Source organism: Vespula vulgaris, chromosome 4 (genome assembly GCF_905475345.1).
Source record: "Vespula vulgaris chromosome 4, iyVesVulg1.1, whole genome shotgun sequence".
NCBI classification, from domain to species: domain Eukaryota; kingdom Metazoa; phylum Arthropoda; class Insecta; order Hymenoptera; family Vespidae; genus Vespula; species Vespula vulgaris.
This window is the reverse complement of record NC_066589.1, coordinates 1,155,001-1,169,919: the sequence shown is the minus strand read 5'-3', so window position 1 is coordinate 1,169,919 and position 14,919 is coordinate 1,155,001. Positions and strand designations below refer to the sequence as shown.

General features: G+C 35.5%; 1 protein-coding gene across 3 annotated transcripts in view; it reads right to left on the bottom strand.

Annotated features, from left to right (window-relative positions):
* The window catches only part of LOC127063363 (uncharacterized), a 295,061-nt gene that overhangs the window by 242,668 nt on the left and 37,474 nt on the right, over positions 1-14,919 (bottom strand). For all 3 annotated transcript variants that reach the window (XR_007781325.1, XM_050993079.1, XM_050993080.1), the window contains exons 2-3: positions 14,133-14,919; positions 11,633-13,161 (exon numbers count right to left, since the gene is read on the bottom strand). The exon at positions 14,133-14,919 is cut by the window's right edge and continues 149 nt beyond it. Coding sequence is in view for 2 of the 3 variants with exons in the window: in XM_050993079.1 (XP_050849036.1) it covers positions 11,633-13,161; positions 14,133-14,919 (2,316 nt within the window). In the remaining variant the exon portion in view is untranslated. The remainder of the gene's footprint in view (positions 1-11,632; positions 13,162-14,132) is intronic.

The window sequence follows — 14,919 nt, the reverse complement described above, 5'->3', positions numbered from 1 at the left end:
TGTGAATCGTGAAACAGTGAAAAGGCGAAGGGACAAAGGCCCTGTAAAGCAATAGTCACGAGAGGATTTTCTCCTCCTCCTTCATGGCGTACCGACACACAAAGACCGGCGTTAATTAACAATTAAAGTTATTACATCCGTTTGGTTACAGGCGAACAACTTTTCTACCTGTATATGTAACGTGTGTGTACGTGTATGTGTGTACGCGTTTCTGAAAGAATGAAAAAGAAAGAACGAATTCTTTTCTTCATTCTCTTCGTGAATATCTATACATATTTTACGTAAACACTTATATGCATACGCGCGCACGCGCACACGCAGGAACGCGCGCACGCAAACGAAGAAACTTCGTTATACAGAGAAAGAAAGAAAACACGTACTTACATACGTGGGTGGTTTAACACGCAAGAAACTTAACTAGCACACGATCGAGCCGGCACGCGCATACATTTGCATTTTACGACGCGCCTAATTGAGCTGTTCGTTATTTTGTCATGGCGATTCCCGCGTGGCTTTGCTCTCTCTCTCTCTTTCTGTCTTTCTTGTTCCTATTACGGTGAACGACGTAAGTAAGTATTTTATCGCCACCCGTTACACGATCTCTCGTGCTCCGGATAGCTCCTTCTCTCTTCGTTCTCGTTCCTTCGATAGAAAAGGAAAGAAAGTAAAAGGGAAGCAGATAAAGAGATAAAAGAGAGAGAGAAAGAGAGAGGATGATGATGATGTGAAACGAAACGCTGGATCATATATTAGAGCGATAAAAAAATCATTACTCCCTTGTAAGCGAGAAACTTCGTGTAAACGAGACGTAAAATTATTTCTTATTTCTTATTCTTCTTCTTCTTTTTCTTCTTCTACTTCTTTTTGATTTTTATTTTATATTTTTCCGAAATAAAAGAAAATTAATATAATATACGGATCGTTTATTTTGGAAGTGGTGTAAGAGACTTTTTCTAAAAAATGAGATATCACATAATTTGTGATTAATGTAGTGTAAACTTTTGATTTATAACTAGTTAATATTGAATATTTATGCTACAATGCTTCGTCCTATTTAAAATTGACCGATAAAACAAATTGGCTAGCAATATAATATGCTAACCTTTAATTTTCTCGGAACAACAAAAAATGGATTTGCACAATTTTCAAAATAAATGATCCATATATTTGAAACGATCTTCGAATAATTAAGACATGGAGACTTATACACGGATTGATTTTTCTTTCTTTCTTTCTTTCTTTTTTTTTGTAAAATTAAAACAGGAGAGTAATGTTTCGTTAATATGAAAAACATGATATCGATTAGTATTCTCTCTCTCTCTCTCTCTCTCTCTCTCTCTCTCTCTCTCTATCTATCTATCTCTGTATCTCTCTTTCTTAAATTAAGAATCCAAAGTGTCCAACTAAGTTCCGATAGAAAACGTCTTTCACACTCTGATCTATCTATCTCTAACGGTCGTCCTAGCACCAGCGGAAATCTATAATTGAATCTAGAAAATCGTATCGAACATCGAAAAGGATCTTCGTCTGAAGGTTCACTATCACCGTTCGATTTAAATATCAATGCTGAAAAATGGAAGAAGGATAAAAAAAAAAAGAACAAACAGTAAAATAGAAAAAAGGACCAAAGAGAGATCTCGACCTTTTTTGTTTCTATTATATGCATCAAATTATTATTATATTATTGTTATTATTTCCTGCTTAAGTTTGCTTTTGAAAGAAATAATGCGATGTAGCTAATTTTACGTTCGGCTTTCATGACATTCAAATATATATATATATATATGTATATATCTTATCTAAGAAAACACATAGAAAAGAGAACAACGTTTTAAAAGAGAAAAAGAAAGAGAGAGAGAGAAAGAAAGAGAGAGAGAGAGAAGGAAAGAAACTTCTCAACAACAATTGGAGCACGCGATCGCAGAACGTATTATACAGTTTGCATTATTAGTTCCATTGTTGGACGGCTTTTCATGAGCTTCTTTCGAGATAGCACGACTCATGGCAGACAAAGGGCCACAGAGACCTCATTCCCTCTCATCGAGCAACGGTACTAATTAAATCTACTTTCAGCGCGAGCATTTCGCATAATTTACTGCACGAGCTAAAGAAAATACTATAGGTACATAGATATACAAACATAGATATATAGATACATAGCTACATAGATAGATACATAGATAGATAGATATCCCTGGTTCGTTTACAGAAAACACGTTTGACTCGATCCACGAATATAGTACGTAGATGAAAATTTCGATCAATGATAAGTACTTACAGAAGATTGTGAAAACGTGACATCGATGGGGAATACTATAGAAAGAGACAGAGAGAGAGAGAGAGAGAGAGAGAGAGAGAGAGAGAGAGAGAGAGAGAGAGAGAGAGAGAGAGATGATCATGCTAGTTTGCAAAGAGAAAAATATCCGAGCTTACAAGAGAGAAATAGGTCGTATGTGAGTTCGAGAGTTAAATTGAAAGAGCAAACGAGAGTTAAAAATGTAACGTCGCGCTAATGGATCTTGCATTTTTTCCCCTTGGAATGAATAAAAAAGAGGACGAAAAAAAAAGGAAGGAAAGAAAAAAGAAAGAAAGAAAGAAAGAAAGAAAGAAAAAGAATGAAGAAAGGAAAGATTTCTCGTGCTTGCTTTTACGATATTAAAACATAAATATGTTAATGCATATTCGCAAATCTCTTAATGAGAACATTTCAAACTTTTCCACTTGGAAAAAAACCTTTCCAATGACTTTTCGTAATTTATTTTTGTTATAATTTACATGGTTACTTTTTAAATGATTCGTAAGTTTTAAATCCAAAACAAAGTAAAGAAACAAACGTAAATAATGAATCCGATTTAATTCAAAGTCGTTAATAAGAAAATAAAAAGAGAAAAGAATAAAAGAAAAATATAAAAGATAACAGAAAAAAGAAGAAAAGAAAAATGCACCATTGTTATTATACATTTACCTACATAAGTATAACTATATTCGTCGTATTGAATGTATCGAAAGCTTCTTTACTATATAAAAAAAAAAATTTTTTTACATACGTATACGACGTGAAACGTAATACGTATGGGGTAAGGAAAATCCACCCATCAGAATCGACTATTTCTCTTTTTACTTTTTTCGTATAAAAAGTGTAAGCCGTAATGGTGAAAAATTTGTGTACGAATGAAATTTTTTACAGCTTACTTATGTCTTAAGTCTTTTATCAATCAAACGCATTCACGTTCCCCAATTAAAATTTGATATTTGAAATTTTATGAAATGTAATGGAATAAATAAATAAACATAAACTATATATATATATTTATTTATTTATACATTAAGACTGAAATTAACAAGAGCATTGAGATTTGTGTTTTAATAAGACATAAATGTGATAGAAAAATAAAAACTATCCATCAAATATAATACTTGATATTTTTTACGAGCAAATTTCTTGTTCGACGATAACTATTAAATGATCGAAGCTTATGGTTTGCGTTTTACGTCTTACATCGATGCTTGTTGACGATCGTAAAGCAAACGAGTACAACGCGTACGTAAAAACGTTTCATTATCGTTAAAAGTCGGGATAAATGATAGAAAAAAAATAAAAAGGCGAAGGATAAATAAAAAAAAAAAAAAGAAAAAAATTATCCCTTCAATAATGAAACTCATTGTTCCCGAAAATTACAATGGCCACTCGAAATTGTATTGTTTTTATAATCTTTTTTTTCTTCCTCGCCAAAATACAAGTGTCTGTTAATTGCCAGTTAACAACCGTTGTATTCTTGCGAATTCTATTTGTCATTACACACACACACACACACACGAACGTGCACGCGCGTACGAGTACACAGCCATTTATGAAATATTCAACGTTTCCATAATAATTATTCTCGTACTTCTCGCAGATTATTTTCCGTTTCATTGTTAAACCGTAATTGCCATAGAAAGAAATAAAATGAAAATAAAATGAAAATAAAATGAAAAAAAAAAGAAAAAGAAATTAAAAGAGATAAAAAATATTTTTTAAATTTCATTTAAACGTTTCAAAAGCATTCAGTATGTATCGAGATCGTGTTTGAACGATGTAACGTAACAGACACTCAAGCGATAAACGTTATAATCGTTTACTCTCGTCGTTATCTAATTGGGTCGATAAAAGAAAAAAAAAAAAAAAAAAGAAGGAAGAAAAAAAAATGAGAGAAAAGAACGAAAGAAATATTTGCGATCTCTTCTGATCTTTTTACGAGGCCTTAACGATCGCAATCTCGGTGTTACGGTAGAAATTATTTTCTTTCTTTCTTTCTTTCTTTCTTTCTTTTTTTCTTTCTATCTCTCTTTCTCTTTCACTCTTCCTTTTATTTCTGATAAAATTTCTCTCCTTCTCTTTCTCCTTTCACCCTACTATGTGCATGTGTGCCCTCCGCTTTTCGGCTAGCGTCCAGTGTGATATATGACACAGTCATAGACCCCCCATGGATTTAGGGGTTACGAACCTCCAAATTGATTCGAATCGTTCCACGACTATAATGCAGGATAACTAATGACATACGCTGGACCAAGCTGATATTCCTCTCGATAAATAGAGAGAAAGAATGAGAGAGAGAGAGAGAGAGAGAGAGAGTGTGTGTGTGTATGTGTGTATATAGTAGAGACAAGTCCTTCCGGTTCGTTCGAAAAGATAAGAAAATCGTAAGCGACACTGATCCTGGCTGAGCCTTTTAAATCCTTTTTTTACTTGTCTGCTATTTAATTGCCATCGGATTTTCCAAATAGTTCTCCACCGAGTGATGCCGGAAAGAAAAGATTTTTGATATCTTTTCTTTCTTCTTCTTCACCTTCTTTTTCGAAACGAGTAGGAAGGAAAAACGAAAACGAAAACGAAAACAAAAACGAAAAGGAAGTAAGAAGAAAGAAAAGACAGAAAAAGAAGGAGAAGAAGAAGAAAGAGAAGAAAAAGAAACCTGGTTATCTTGTTATCTTGAAACCCTACTTTGTAGTAGGAAAAAGAAATTATAAAAAAGAAGAAACATAGAATAAAAGAAAAAACGTACACGTAAGTCGATTCGTTCTACTCTTTGATTAATCCGAGTAATCGATAATTAACATCGAACGGAGAGATCGATTTCAAAGGAATCTTGTAGTCTGGAGGAAGAAGAAAAGAAAAAAGAAAAGAGAGAAAAAGAGAGAGATAACGAACGGTAATCATTCTTTCAAAGATCGATCAAGATCGAGCTTGAATCCTTTTATTTTCTCTCTTTCTCTCTCTTTCTTTTCTGACGTTAATCTAAAGGTGCGATTTCAATTTCCGCAATATGCCGCGTTAACCGGTTAATCATAGTTATTCAGGATGCTTCACGTTAATTGGTGCCATGCAAGTAAAAAAATGATCTTCACTATCGAGATTCTATAGAAAGAAAGAGAGAAAGGCACAGAAAGAAAGAAAGAGAGAATAAAACATCATCGTTACCTATATCAAATTGAATAGTAATAATACCAAGAGCAAAGTACGACATAATTGCTTGTGCATTGCCTCGCGTACTCGATACACGTCCAGCAAGATAATTACAAATCTCCACTCCTCCTTCTCGCACGTCGTCGTCTTCGACCTACGACTATCGACTTTTAATAATCGCGCGCGAAACTCGTTAAGATTCCGCGGATCGATCGGCTTAATGCTCGCATTTCTCTTCTAATTGCCGATATCGAGGATCTCGATCGAGAAAAAAAAAAGAAAAAGAAGAAAGAAAGAAGAATATCCGTCGGAACATGAATATATTCAATAGATTTGCTTCCTATATATATTATACTATCTTGTGTGTGTGTGTGTGTGTATATAGTGCATGTAATACATATGAGTCAATTAAAATGATGTTTTACAAATCGGGAATAATATTAAAAAAGGGCTTTCAATCATTTCGTTTTGTTTATGAAACGTTACGTTCGACGAATGATCGCTGTGATTACCGGTCAAAAAATTTCACGAAGAAAATAGAAAAAAAAGTTACATATGTCATAACGATGAAGTACATAAAATTCGAAAAGTACGATGTCAAAGCAACGTTTCGATATATTACATTGAATTCGTTCTGATACGTTGTTCAGCTTTGAGAGAGTAATTTTTAATGACGTTTCGTTAAAAATGTACTCGTGTATCGTTTCAATATATCGTACGAATAAAATGTTTTTCCATTTATTTTTTGACGCAAAAAATAAAAAGCAGAAGAGAAAAGAAAAAAAGAGAGAGAGAGAGAGAGAGAGAGAGAGAGAAAACGAAGAAAGAAAGAAAAAATTGAAAGACAAAATTTATGTTACACGATTATTCCTCCCCTCCCTCCAGACATTTATTTTGTCTCTTCAAATAAGTATTCCTTATCTCTTTTCATTTTCTTATTTTTTCATAAATCACACGCGCGGTGAGAGCGAACGAAAGAAGCGAGCAAAGAAAAAGGTAAGAGAAAAAAGAAGAAGAAAAAAGAAAAAAGAAAAAAAATAAGGAAAAAGAAGAAAAAGCAAAGAATGAAAGCTCGATAAATGCTTTCAACGTGATTTCGGATATTCTCATAGCAGGCACGCCTCCGCGTGTGACACGAGAGGTAGGTATTACAATGACGAACGGACGTCGCTTGAGTTAATAGTCGATGCGTTAAGGTTTAATAGCGTCGTATGAGAGGGGGAGAGAAAAAAGAAAAAAGTAAAAAAAAAAGAAAAAAAAGAAGAAAAAGAAAAGGAAAAAAAGGACCTACGTGCGAGACACCTACGCACGGGCAACTCCTTTTCCACGCACCTGCACGTTCATCGTGCCATTGAACGATGTTCGTGAAAAGAAAAGAAAAGAAAAGAAAAGAAAAGGAAAGGAAAGGAAAGAAAAGAGGTAGAGAAAAAACAAAAAGGAAGGACGACGGATGGAGAAAAGTGAGTACGTAGAAAAAATTTTAACGAGCGGATATGTATGATTCGTCTGGGAAATATTATTATCGACGAATGATCATCTTTCAACTGCGAAAATGATAAGTACGCATGAAATCTTTCTGTTTGCGTGTGTCGAGACATCATCAACCAACCAACCAACCAACCAACCAACCAATCAACAAACAAACCAACCAACGAACCAACCAATCGACTGACTGACCGACCATTTATACCATTAGGATAAATGTAAAGTGGAAAACGTGTAGGTCGGTCTTCCTTTCCTTTTCCTTTTTCTCTCTCTACCTACCTCTTTCTTTCCCTTTCTCTCTCTCTCTCTTTCTCTCTCTCTCTCTCTCTCTCTCTCTCTCTCATTGTCTATGTCTCAGTTTCTGTCTCTGTCTCTATCTCTCTCTTTGCTCGTCTTTCCCTTTCGTTTCTCTTATTCTCTTCTAGATTCTCTTCTTCTCGCTATCGTTTCTAAAGGGGAGACGCAGGGGGTGGAAAATCGGAGGCGGTCGGGAACGGTAGGGCGCATTTACATGATATGAATATAATGGAGAGGGCTGGGTCGTTCGTACTACCCGAGAGCGTGCTGCCGACCTACCAACTTCGAGAACGCTACCTGTTGAACGAATGGAGTTCAAACCCTCGCTGACCTACAGGATATATTCGTAGGGTCCCTATAACATCGTCTACTAATCGTTACTTTCTCGCTATAATTTGATCTCATCGTTCGATTTTTATCTTTTTAAATATATACACACACGCGTATATATATATATATATATATATATATATATATATACATATGTAATATATTTTACATATATAAATATATATATATATATATATATATATATATATATATGTATCTATGTAAATGTATATTTTATACATCTTCTGTATAAAATTATACTTCAAATGATTCTTCATAGATTCTATTGTTCATTTTTTTCATATAAAAATATTTAATATAGCAATATGTGTGTGTGTGTTATAGAAGACAAAAAGAAATCGACTCTTTTTATTAATCACGTATTTTGTTTCCTTTCTTTTTTTTCTCTTTTCTTTTCTTCTTCCTTTTTCTTTTTTCATTTATAAAACTTTTCATTAAACTTTTAGAATATTTCATAAGAAATAGAGCGAACGAGTTAACTAAAAGTATTGGAAACTTTCAGAAAGTAAGTCTGAAAAAGATGAGCCGATCTCGAGGGGGAAAAAAAATTTGAGAAACGGGAAGCACCTCACAGCAGGAGATGAGAATTTTTAATATGAAGAAAGAAAATGATAGACGGATAGCGAAGCTAATCCAGTTACCGATTTCCATCGAGATATATTACAAACTACATCCTTTCTGGTTGCTTTCGAACGTACGTTGGAACTGACGAATTACTTTTTCTTTCTTTCTTTTTTAAACGTCCGAAAACTTATCTGACGTATCCTTTTTTTACATTCATATTAAAAAAATAAAAACAAAAAATAAATAAATAAAAGAATAAAAAAATAAAAAATGACAAAGGAGAAAGAAAGAAAAGAAATGACAATAATTTAAAAACATATGTGTATCTGTATATAACACGAGATAATAGTACTTGTATATATGTATGAAATAAACGCGTCATAACCCCATGAAAATAACATTTTAAAATTTCCTCTCAACGTTCGACTGTCTAAAAAAGAAGATTGGATGTATTAAAACATAGAGATTGACGGATTTCGTCGCTTCATGCGTAAAATAACAAAAATCACAACTAAAAAAAGAAGAGAGAGAGAGAAGAGGAAAAAATACAAAGAAAATGATTCTTTTTTTTTTTTATCAATTTACATATATCGACCTTGATTAATGACGACGACGACACGAATCAATCTCATAAAGGAACCAATAACATTTCACAATTTCATTCATCAACAACACCGATTTCTATACCAATAAAAAAAAAAAAAAGAAACGACGTAAGTACGCAATCAATGCCTCTATATAATCTAACGTTAAACGACAAATTAATGTCAAAGATATTCAAACGTAGCCTTTTAACGTAACACCTTGGTATTGTTCGCGTTCTATCGGATATTCTCACTGGGAATATTTCTTCGATGCGTGCGTGAAACCAGTAGTTATACAAAGAGAGACGGGAAGGGAATAGAATTGAATAGAATAGAATGAAAGAGAAAGAGAGAGAGAGAGAGAGAGAGAGAGAGAGAGAGAGAGAGAGAGAGAGAGAAAGATAGATAGATAGATAGAAAGATAAAGAGAGAAAGAGATGGTGTACGTCTAGCGTTTAGTCGGGGTCGTCGAGTCACGATTAATTTCAATTCTTGTCGCACAAGTACTACTTCCTACGAAAAAGACGAAGAGGACGAACGGATGGACGGACGTACGGACGTACGGACGGTGAACGTACGTCGTCGATTCAAAAGAATCCCGAAGGAGCGAATGAAAGAAAGAAAGAAAGAAAGAAAGAAAGAAAAATAGAAATAAAAAGAGAAAGAAAGAAAGAAAGAAAGAAAGGAAAGGTCGCGAGAAGTCTCGTATAAGAGCCACGATCGAGAGGCGCCACCGTCCCACCATCAGGAGACCATTGAAATCGTTTCGACTCCGAGGCACGACTGTTTAAAGACGATCATATGTCGCCATACGTCCGGACAACATATGCTACGTGAGCAAAGATGTGTCTCGTGTTGTCCTTTTACCTCTTTTCTACCATCCCGGAACACAATGTATCTACTTCCTACGTCCTTTCAAATACGAAGGATTATATCGTAGGATAGTTAGACTGGGTGTTTTTGAAAATGATTCTATTAAAATAGATAATGATAATTATGATAATAATGATGATGATAATGATGATGATGATGATGATGATGATGATGATGATGATGATGATGATAAAAATAAATATGGGAATGAAAGATATTTATAATTTCTTTGATCGAAAGAATTTAAATAAGGGAATGATCCTACGATTAAAAAGATATGTATGTGTGTGTGTGTGTGTGTACACAAATATAAATACATATGTAAATATATATGTATTTCTTTATACGTAAGAATAAGTCTTAAGATAAACATAAGAATTGTTCATATTTTATGTAAAATCGATCGATAATTAATAATTTCATTAGATTAAGTCGATTAATTTATTTTATTTCATTATTAATTTTCTTTCAATTTAATTATATTGTGTGTGTATATATATATAAATTTATATTATTAAATAAAAATACTTTATATATTAGTATTTTATATATTGCAATTGTCTCTAATTATTCATTTAATTAAATTTTATTCATTTTATCAAGATATGTTACTTTATAATAATTATCATTCTTTTCTATATAACTTAATAATGAATCAATCGAACAAACTTCTACACATATATCATATTTTTATAGAAAACAATGTATTCATTAAAAAAAATCTATTCAAATGATTTTCGATCGATTTCACGTAGATCGTCACACGTGAAATTCGCGTATTCCTTTATAAGGAGTAAGCGATAAGAGAAGAGAAAAAAGGGTATGGTAGAGGATGAGGATGAGGATAAGGGTGAACAGGTGGGGATGGGAGTGTGGATCTGTATTTCGAGGTAATAGAACGAGAGGAGGTGCACCGTCTGGTTATATAGCTTTGAGAAATATATAATAGAGTAGGATTATTAAAGAGACGAGTTCTAAGGCGTTCTAAAGTTAAAACGAAAAAGATTCTAAGGCTTTATACAAGGCAAAGCGAACCAATCCTGAAAAGAGCTTTCTCTTCGCTCTTCCTCCCCTAATATTCGCGCGTTAAACCACATGCGATTTACGCTCACGCGAGAGTAACGCCGTTCTCGTCAAAATGTGTACCTTAGATCAAAGCTTCAGACATAACGTAGGTAACTCGCGTAAGCTTCAGCCAAGGAGGGCTCTGATACCTTTTGAACATTTTTCAGCGAGAGAGAGAGAGAGAGAGAGAGAGAGAGAGAGAGAGAGAGAGAGAGAGAGAGAGAAAGAGAGAGAACCAGTTCGCTAAATCTTTTCATTAAAATATATACTAAGAAGAGGATCTAAGGCTCTTCCGCGAGAAAGAAAGATATAAGTGAGGATTCAAACAAAAAAAAAAAGAGAGAAAAAAAAAGGAAGATGCTGTCACCACAGCTTTCGTGTGAGAATTAACGCAAGACTTTTCACCTTTCTACTCTCTTTCATACACACGCGTCAAACCCTTTTATGAAAGAGAAAGATTTCATTTGAAGTTTTATAAGATTATACGGCAACGTTCGTTTTCTTTTTCCCTCTTTTTTCTCTTCTCCTTTATACGTTATCCTCAAATCTTCCCCGAAGACATCGAAACGACGAATTGTATCTAAATTAATATCCTCTTTGTTTTTTCTGATAAGATAGATATTAACGATATGACGATAAACATTGTGATTATATTAATTACGTTATATATAAATTTATATATAAAAATGATCTGTTATGCAAGCTTTGTACACGATATAATATGATAATGTATAATACAACAGTTATCTATTTGAATGTAACAAAGATAATCTTTAAAGGGATCGAATGTAAAAATGTAATTCGGACATATGTAAAAACGTAAACAATAAATTCAGATGATGTTTAAAATATAGACATATGAATACAAGAATATCTACGAGTATAAGAATAAATAAATAAATTAATTAATTAATTAAAAAAAAAAAAAGAAAGAAAAAGAAAAATTCAGAACGATAATAAGACTGACCTTGCAAAGAACGCTGCGGCTGCGCTGGCCTGTGCCGGTGTTCCAGGCACCCCACTAACGTTGTAAGAATACTTCGTCTCCTGATAAACCTGATACGCATTCTGCGGCTTGGAGTGTGACGATCTATGATAATAGTGCTCCCCGTAGGGACTCTTCTCTGCTTGACGATCGACGACGTTTGGTACCTTCAGGTATGCTTGGATCGCCGGTGACGATGCCGAGGACGTCGAACCTGACGACAATTTCGCGTGACATTTCTCATGAGAAACCTTCTCCTGTGGTGCACCATGCAAATGTGACTTCTCGTGAGCGGTAACGATTGCCTTGTCGATCGTACCGTAAGATTTAAAATCATAGCCCTTCAACTCGCCGTAATACTTGAGATTCTCGACCTTGAATCCATGAGTAGAATCGTGATTCCCCTTGGATTTTACCGGCTCGTGCTTACCAACATAACCTACGACGTCCTGCGAGGATTTCATCCTGTCCATCGACTTGCCAGTCCCTTCGACACCGTGCAAAGCAACCACCTTGGACGAAGACTGTGGCTTCTCGATCTTCAGCATGGATCTATCAACGGGACGGCCTTGCGCCGCTTCGTTGGCCTTCAGCAAGGACTCCACAGCACTCTTATATTTATCGCTGGTACTGGTCAGTTCGCAACATGGGGAGGGTGTACCACCGAAACCATTATTACTTGTCACACCAACGCAAACACCGTTGTTACTACTATTAATACTACTACTACTACTACTACTACTACTATTATTACTACAACAACCACCTGCACATGGAGCACCACTGTTCAAAATGACACCACTGCCACTACAACCCGATCTAATTTGTTGTTGTTGATGCTGTTGTTGTGCCGGTTGATGATAATTATGATGATTATGATTATGATGATGATGATGATGATGATGATTATGATGACTGTGATGACTGTGATAATGGTGACTAGCCTTTGATTGCTCAACGTGACACTTTGGCGTCAATAAAAGTTCCGAATCGTCGCTGCTGTCGCAATAAATATCCTCCTGTTTGTTGCAACTGTTGCTGCTGCTGCTGCTGCTAGTGTTGTTGTTGTTGTTGTTGTTGTTGTTGTTATTGTTGTTGTTATTATTTGGACAACGTAACAGCAACACGTCGCACGTCTTGTGCTGGAAACGTTGACTACGGGCCGACGGCAAGCGTATTGCTTCTCGCGCGGTCGGCGTGATACTGGCTAGATTAGAGGGCGTCTCGGCGCCATGAGTAGAGCCTCCCCTCCCTCCGCCTCCCCCTCCTGCGATACCACAGCCGCTACTACAACATAAGCTGCTACAGCTCGTGCTCCCTGTGCTGCATCCTCCTCCACCTCCTCCTCCTCCTCCTCCACTTCCTCCTCCTCCTCCTCCTAAACATACACCTACACTTACACCTACACCACTACACCCTCCCCCTGCTCCCCCTCCTAACGTTGTTCCTCCTATTCCTCCTCCTGCTCCTCCTAATCCTGCACCCTGACGTCTTGTCGTCCTCTCCTCCTGCTGCAAGTGACAAGGAAATGTATTAATCCGTTGCATAGAAGAATGTGCTCCTAACTCTTCTTACACAGCTTAGTTCTCGAGATTCGTGAATGAATGGGTCAGAAACAAACCAACCAACCAACCAACCACGTGTTGGATCTGGCTAGACTACTTGTATAAAGTATATGAATGGAGAAACGTGCGAGGAAGGAAAGAAAAATTACGTCGACCGGCGTAATTGTTGATTCGTTAATTCTTCTTGTTAATTTTGTTTCTTGTTTTTGCTATTTATTTATTTTTTTAACTACATAAATTATAATGTGAGTAATGACAATATTAAACAAACAGAAAATATTTCTATAGAATCACGACATAACGATGTTCAATGTTTCAATTAATTTTCAGTGCAACATATTTATCTATAAATTTCTTCGAAATAATTACGGGAGTATAATTTTGTCGTTATTTCCATTTTAACATTAACTTTTAATAATAACGACAACGTCATCATTTTTCTCTCCAAGAATTTCATTAAGCGATCGATTGTATTCGTTTCAATATGGTATATGAACATGGACTGTGAAACTGTGAAAAGGAAATAATTTAAACGAAGTGAAAACAATGTTCTAATTTTGTTGAAACGTTCACTACAGAGAAACCATTATAAATGTTTTCCTTTTTTTTTTGTCTCCTTTGATTTTTCGTTTTTTCGATCGATCGAAATTTCCCATAACAGAAGGAACTATTTCAATGTGAACGGGAAAGAGGAATGAGTGTAGTAAATGGACGTACGAAGAAGCCACCTGCTGCTTGTATTTTTCTAGACACACCGGTTTCGAACAGCCGACAGACACTTTTTTATTCGTCCAAGAACTTTTTCTAACATTCACGTAGGTCAGTGTTCGACCAATGAGAAAACGGATATAATAATAGAATACCTTTTTGTATACGATTCGCGATAAACAAATACGCGTGTGTGTGTGTAAACTCACCTGCGTTCTTTTCGAGTCATCCTGACGTCTAACAATTTCAGAATATTTCGGTGGCTCAGCATGATACTTTGGGGGTGGTTCTGATTTTGGTGGTGTCTCTTGATATTTCGGAGGTCTATCGTATTGACGATACTTAGGTGGATCGATGTAAGGATTATTCTGATGCCTATAGTAATCCGGTAATTGGCATTCGGTCAAATCTGATTGGGATCTGTTCAACTGATAATTCGGTGGTATTGTTGGATTGTTCTTCTGTTCCTGATGATGATGATGATTTTGTTTAACGTGTTTCGAACTCTGTGACTTCTCTTGATTTCTATCTTTTTTATCAGATTTATCTTTACACTTGTCTTGCGTAGAAGCTGAGTTTGCGCTAGGTCCGTCGATCTTGTAGAAAGTTAATTCTTTTTTATTCGAAGCAGCTGATTTGTCAGTGCTAGGTCGATGAGATTTATTTGGCTGTTGTTGCTGTTGCTGTTGCTGCTGCTGCTGTTGTTGTTGTTGCGGTGGTTGTTGCTGCTGCGATTGTTGTTGTTGTTGCTGTTGTTGTGGTTGAGGATTCTCCAATTTCGGTGGTGGATCGATATGATAAAATGTCAACTCTCGCGAGTCCTGTGACTTGGATCGCGTTTCGTGATAAGCATACTGCTGTCTCTCAGGCTGCGAATGACTCCTCGAATATCTTTGCTCGAACTTAGTCAACCCGTCCTGTTGATATCTCCCAGTTAATCTTGCCGTTGATCTCTCAGCGTTTGAATCGAGCCGGACGGAATTGCGCCCGTACTCG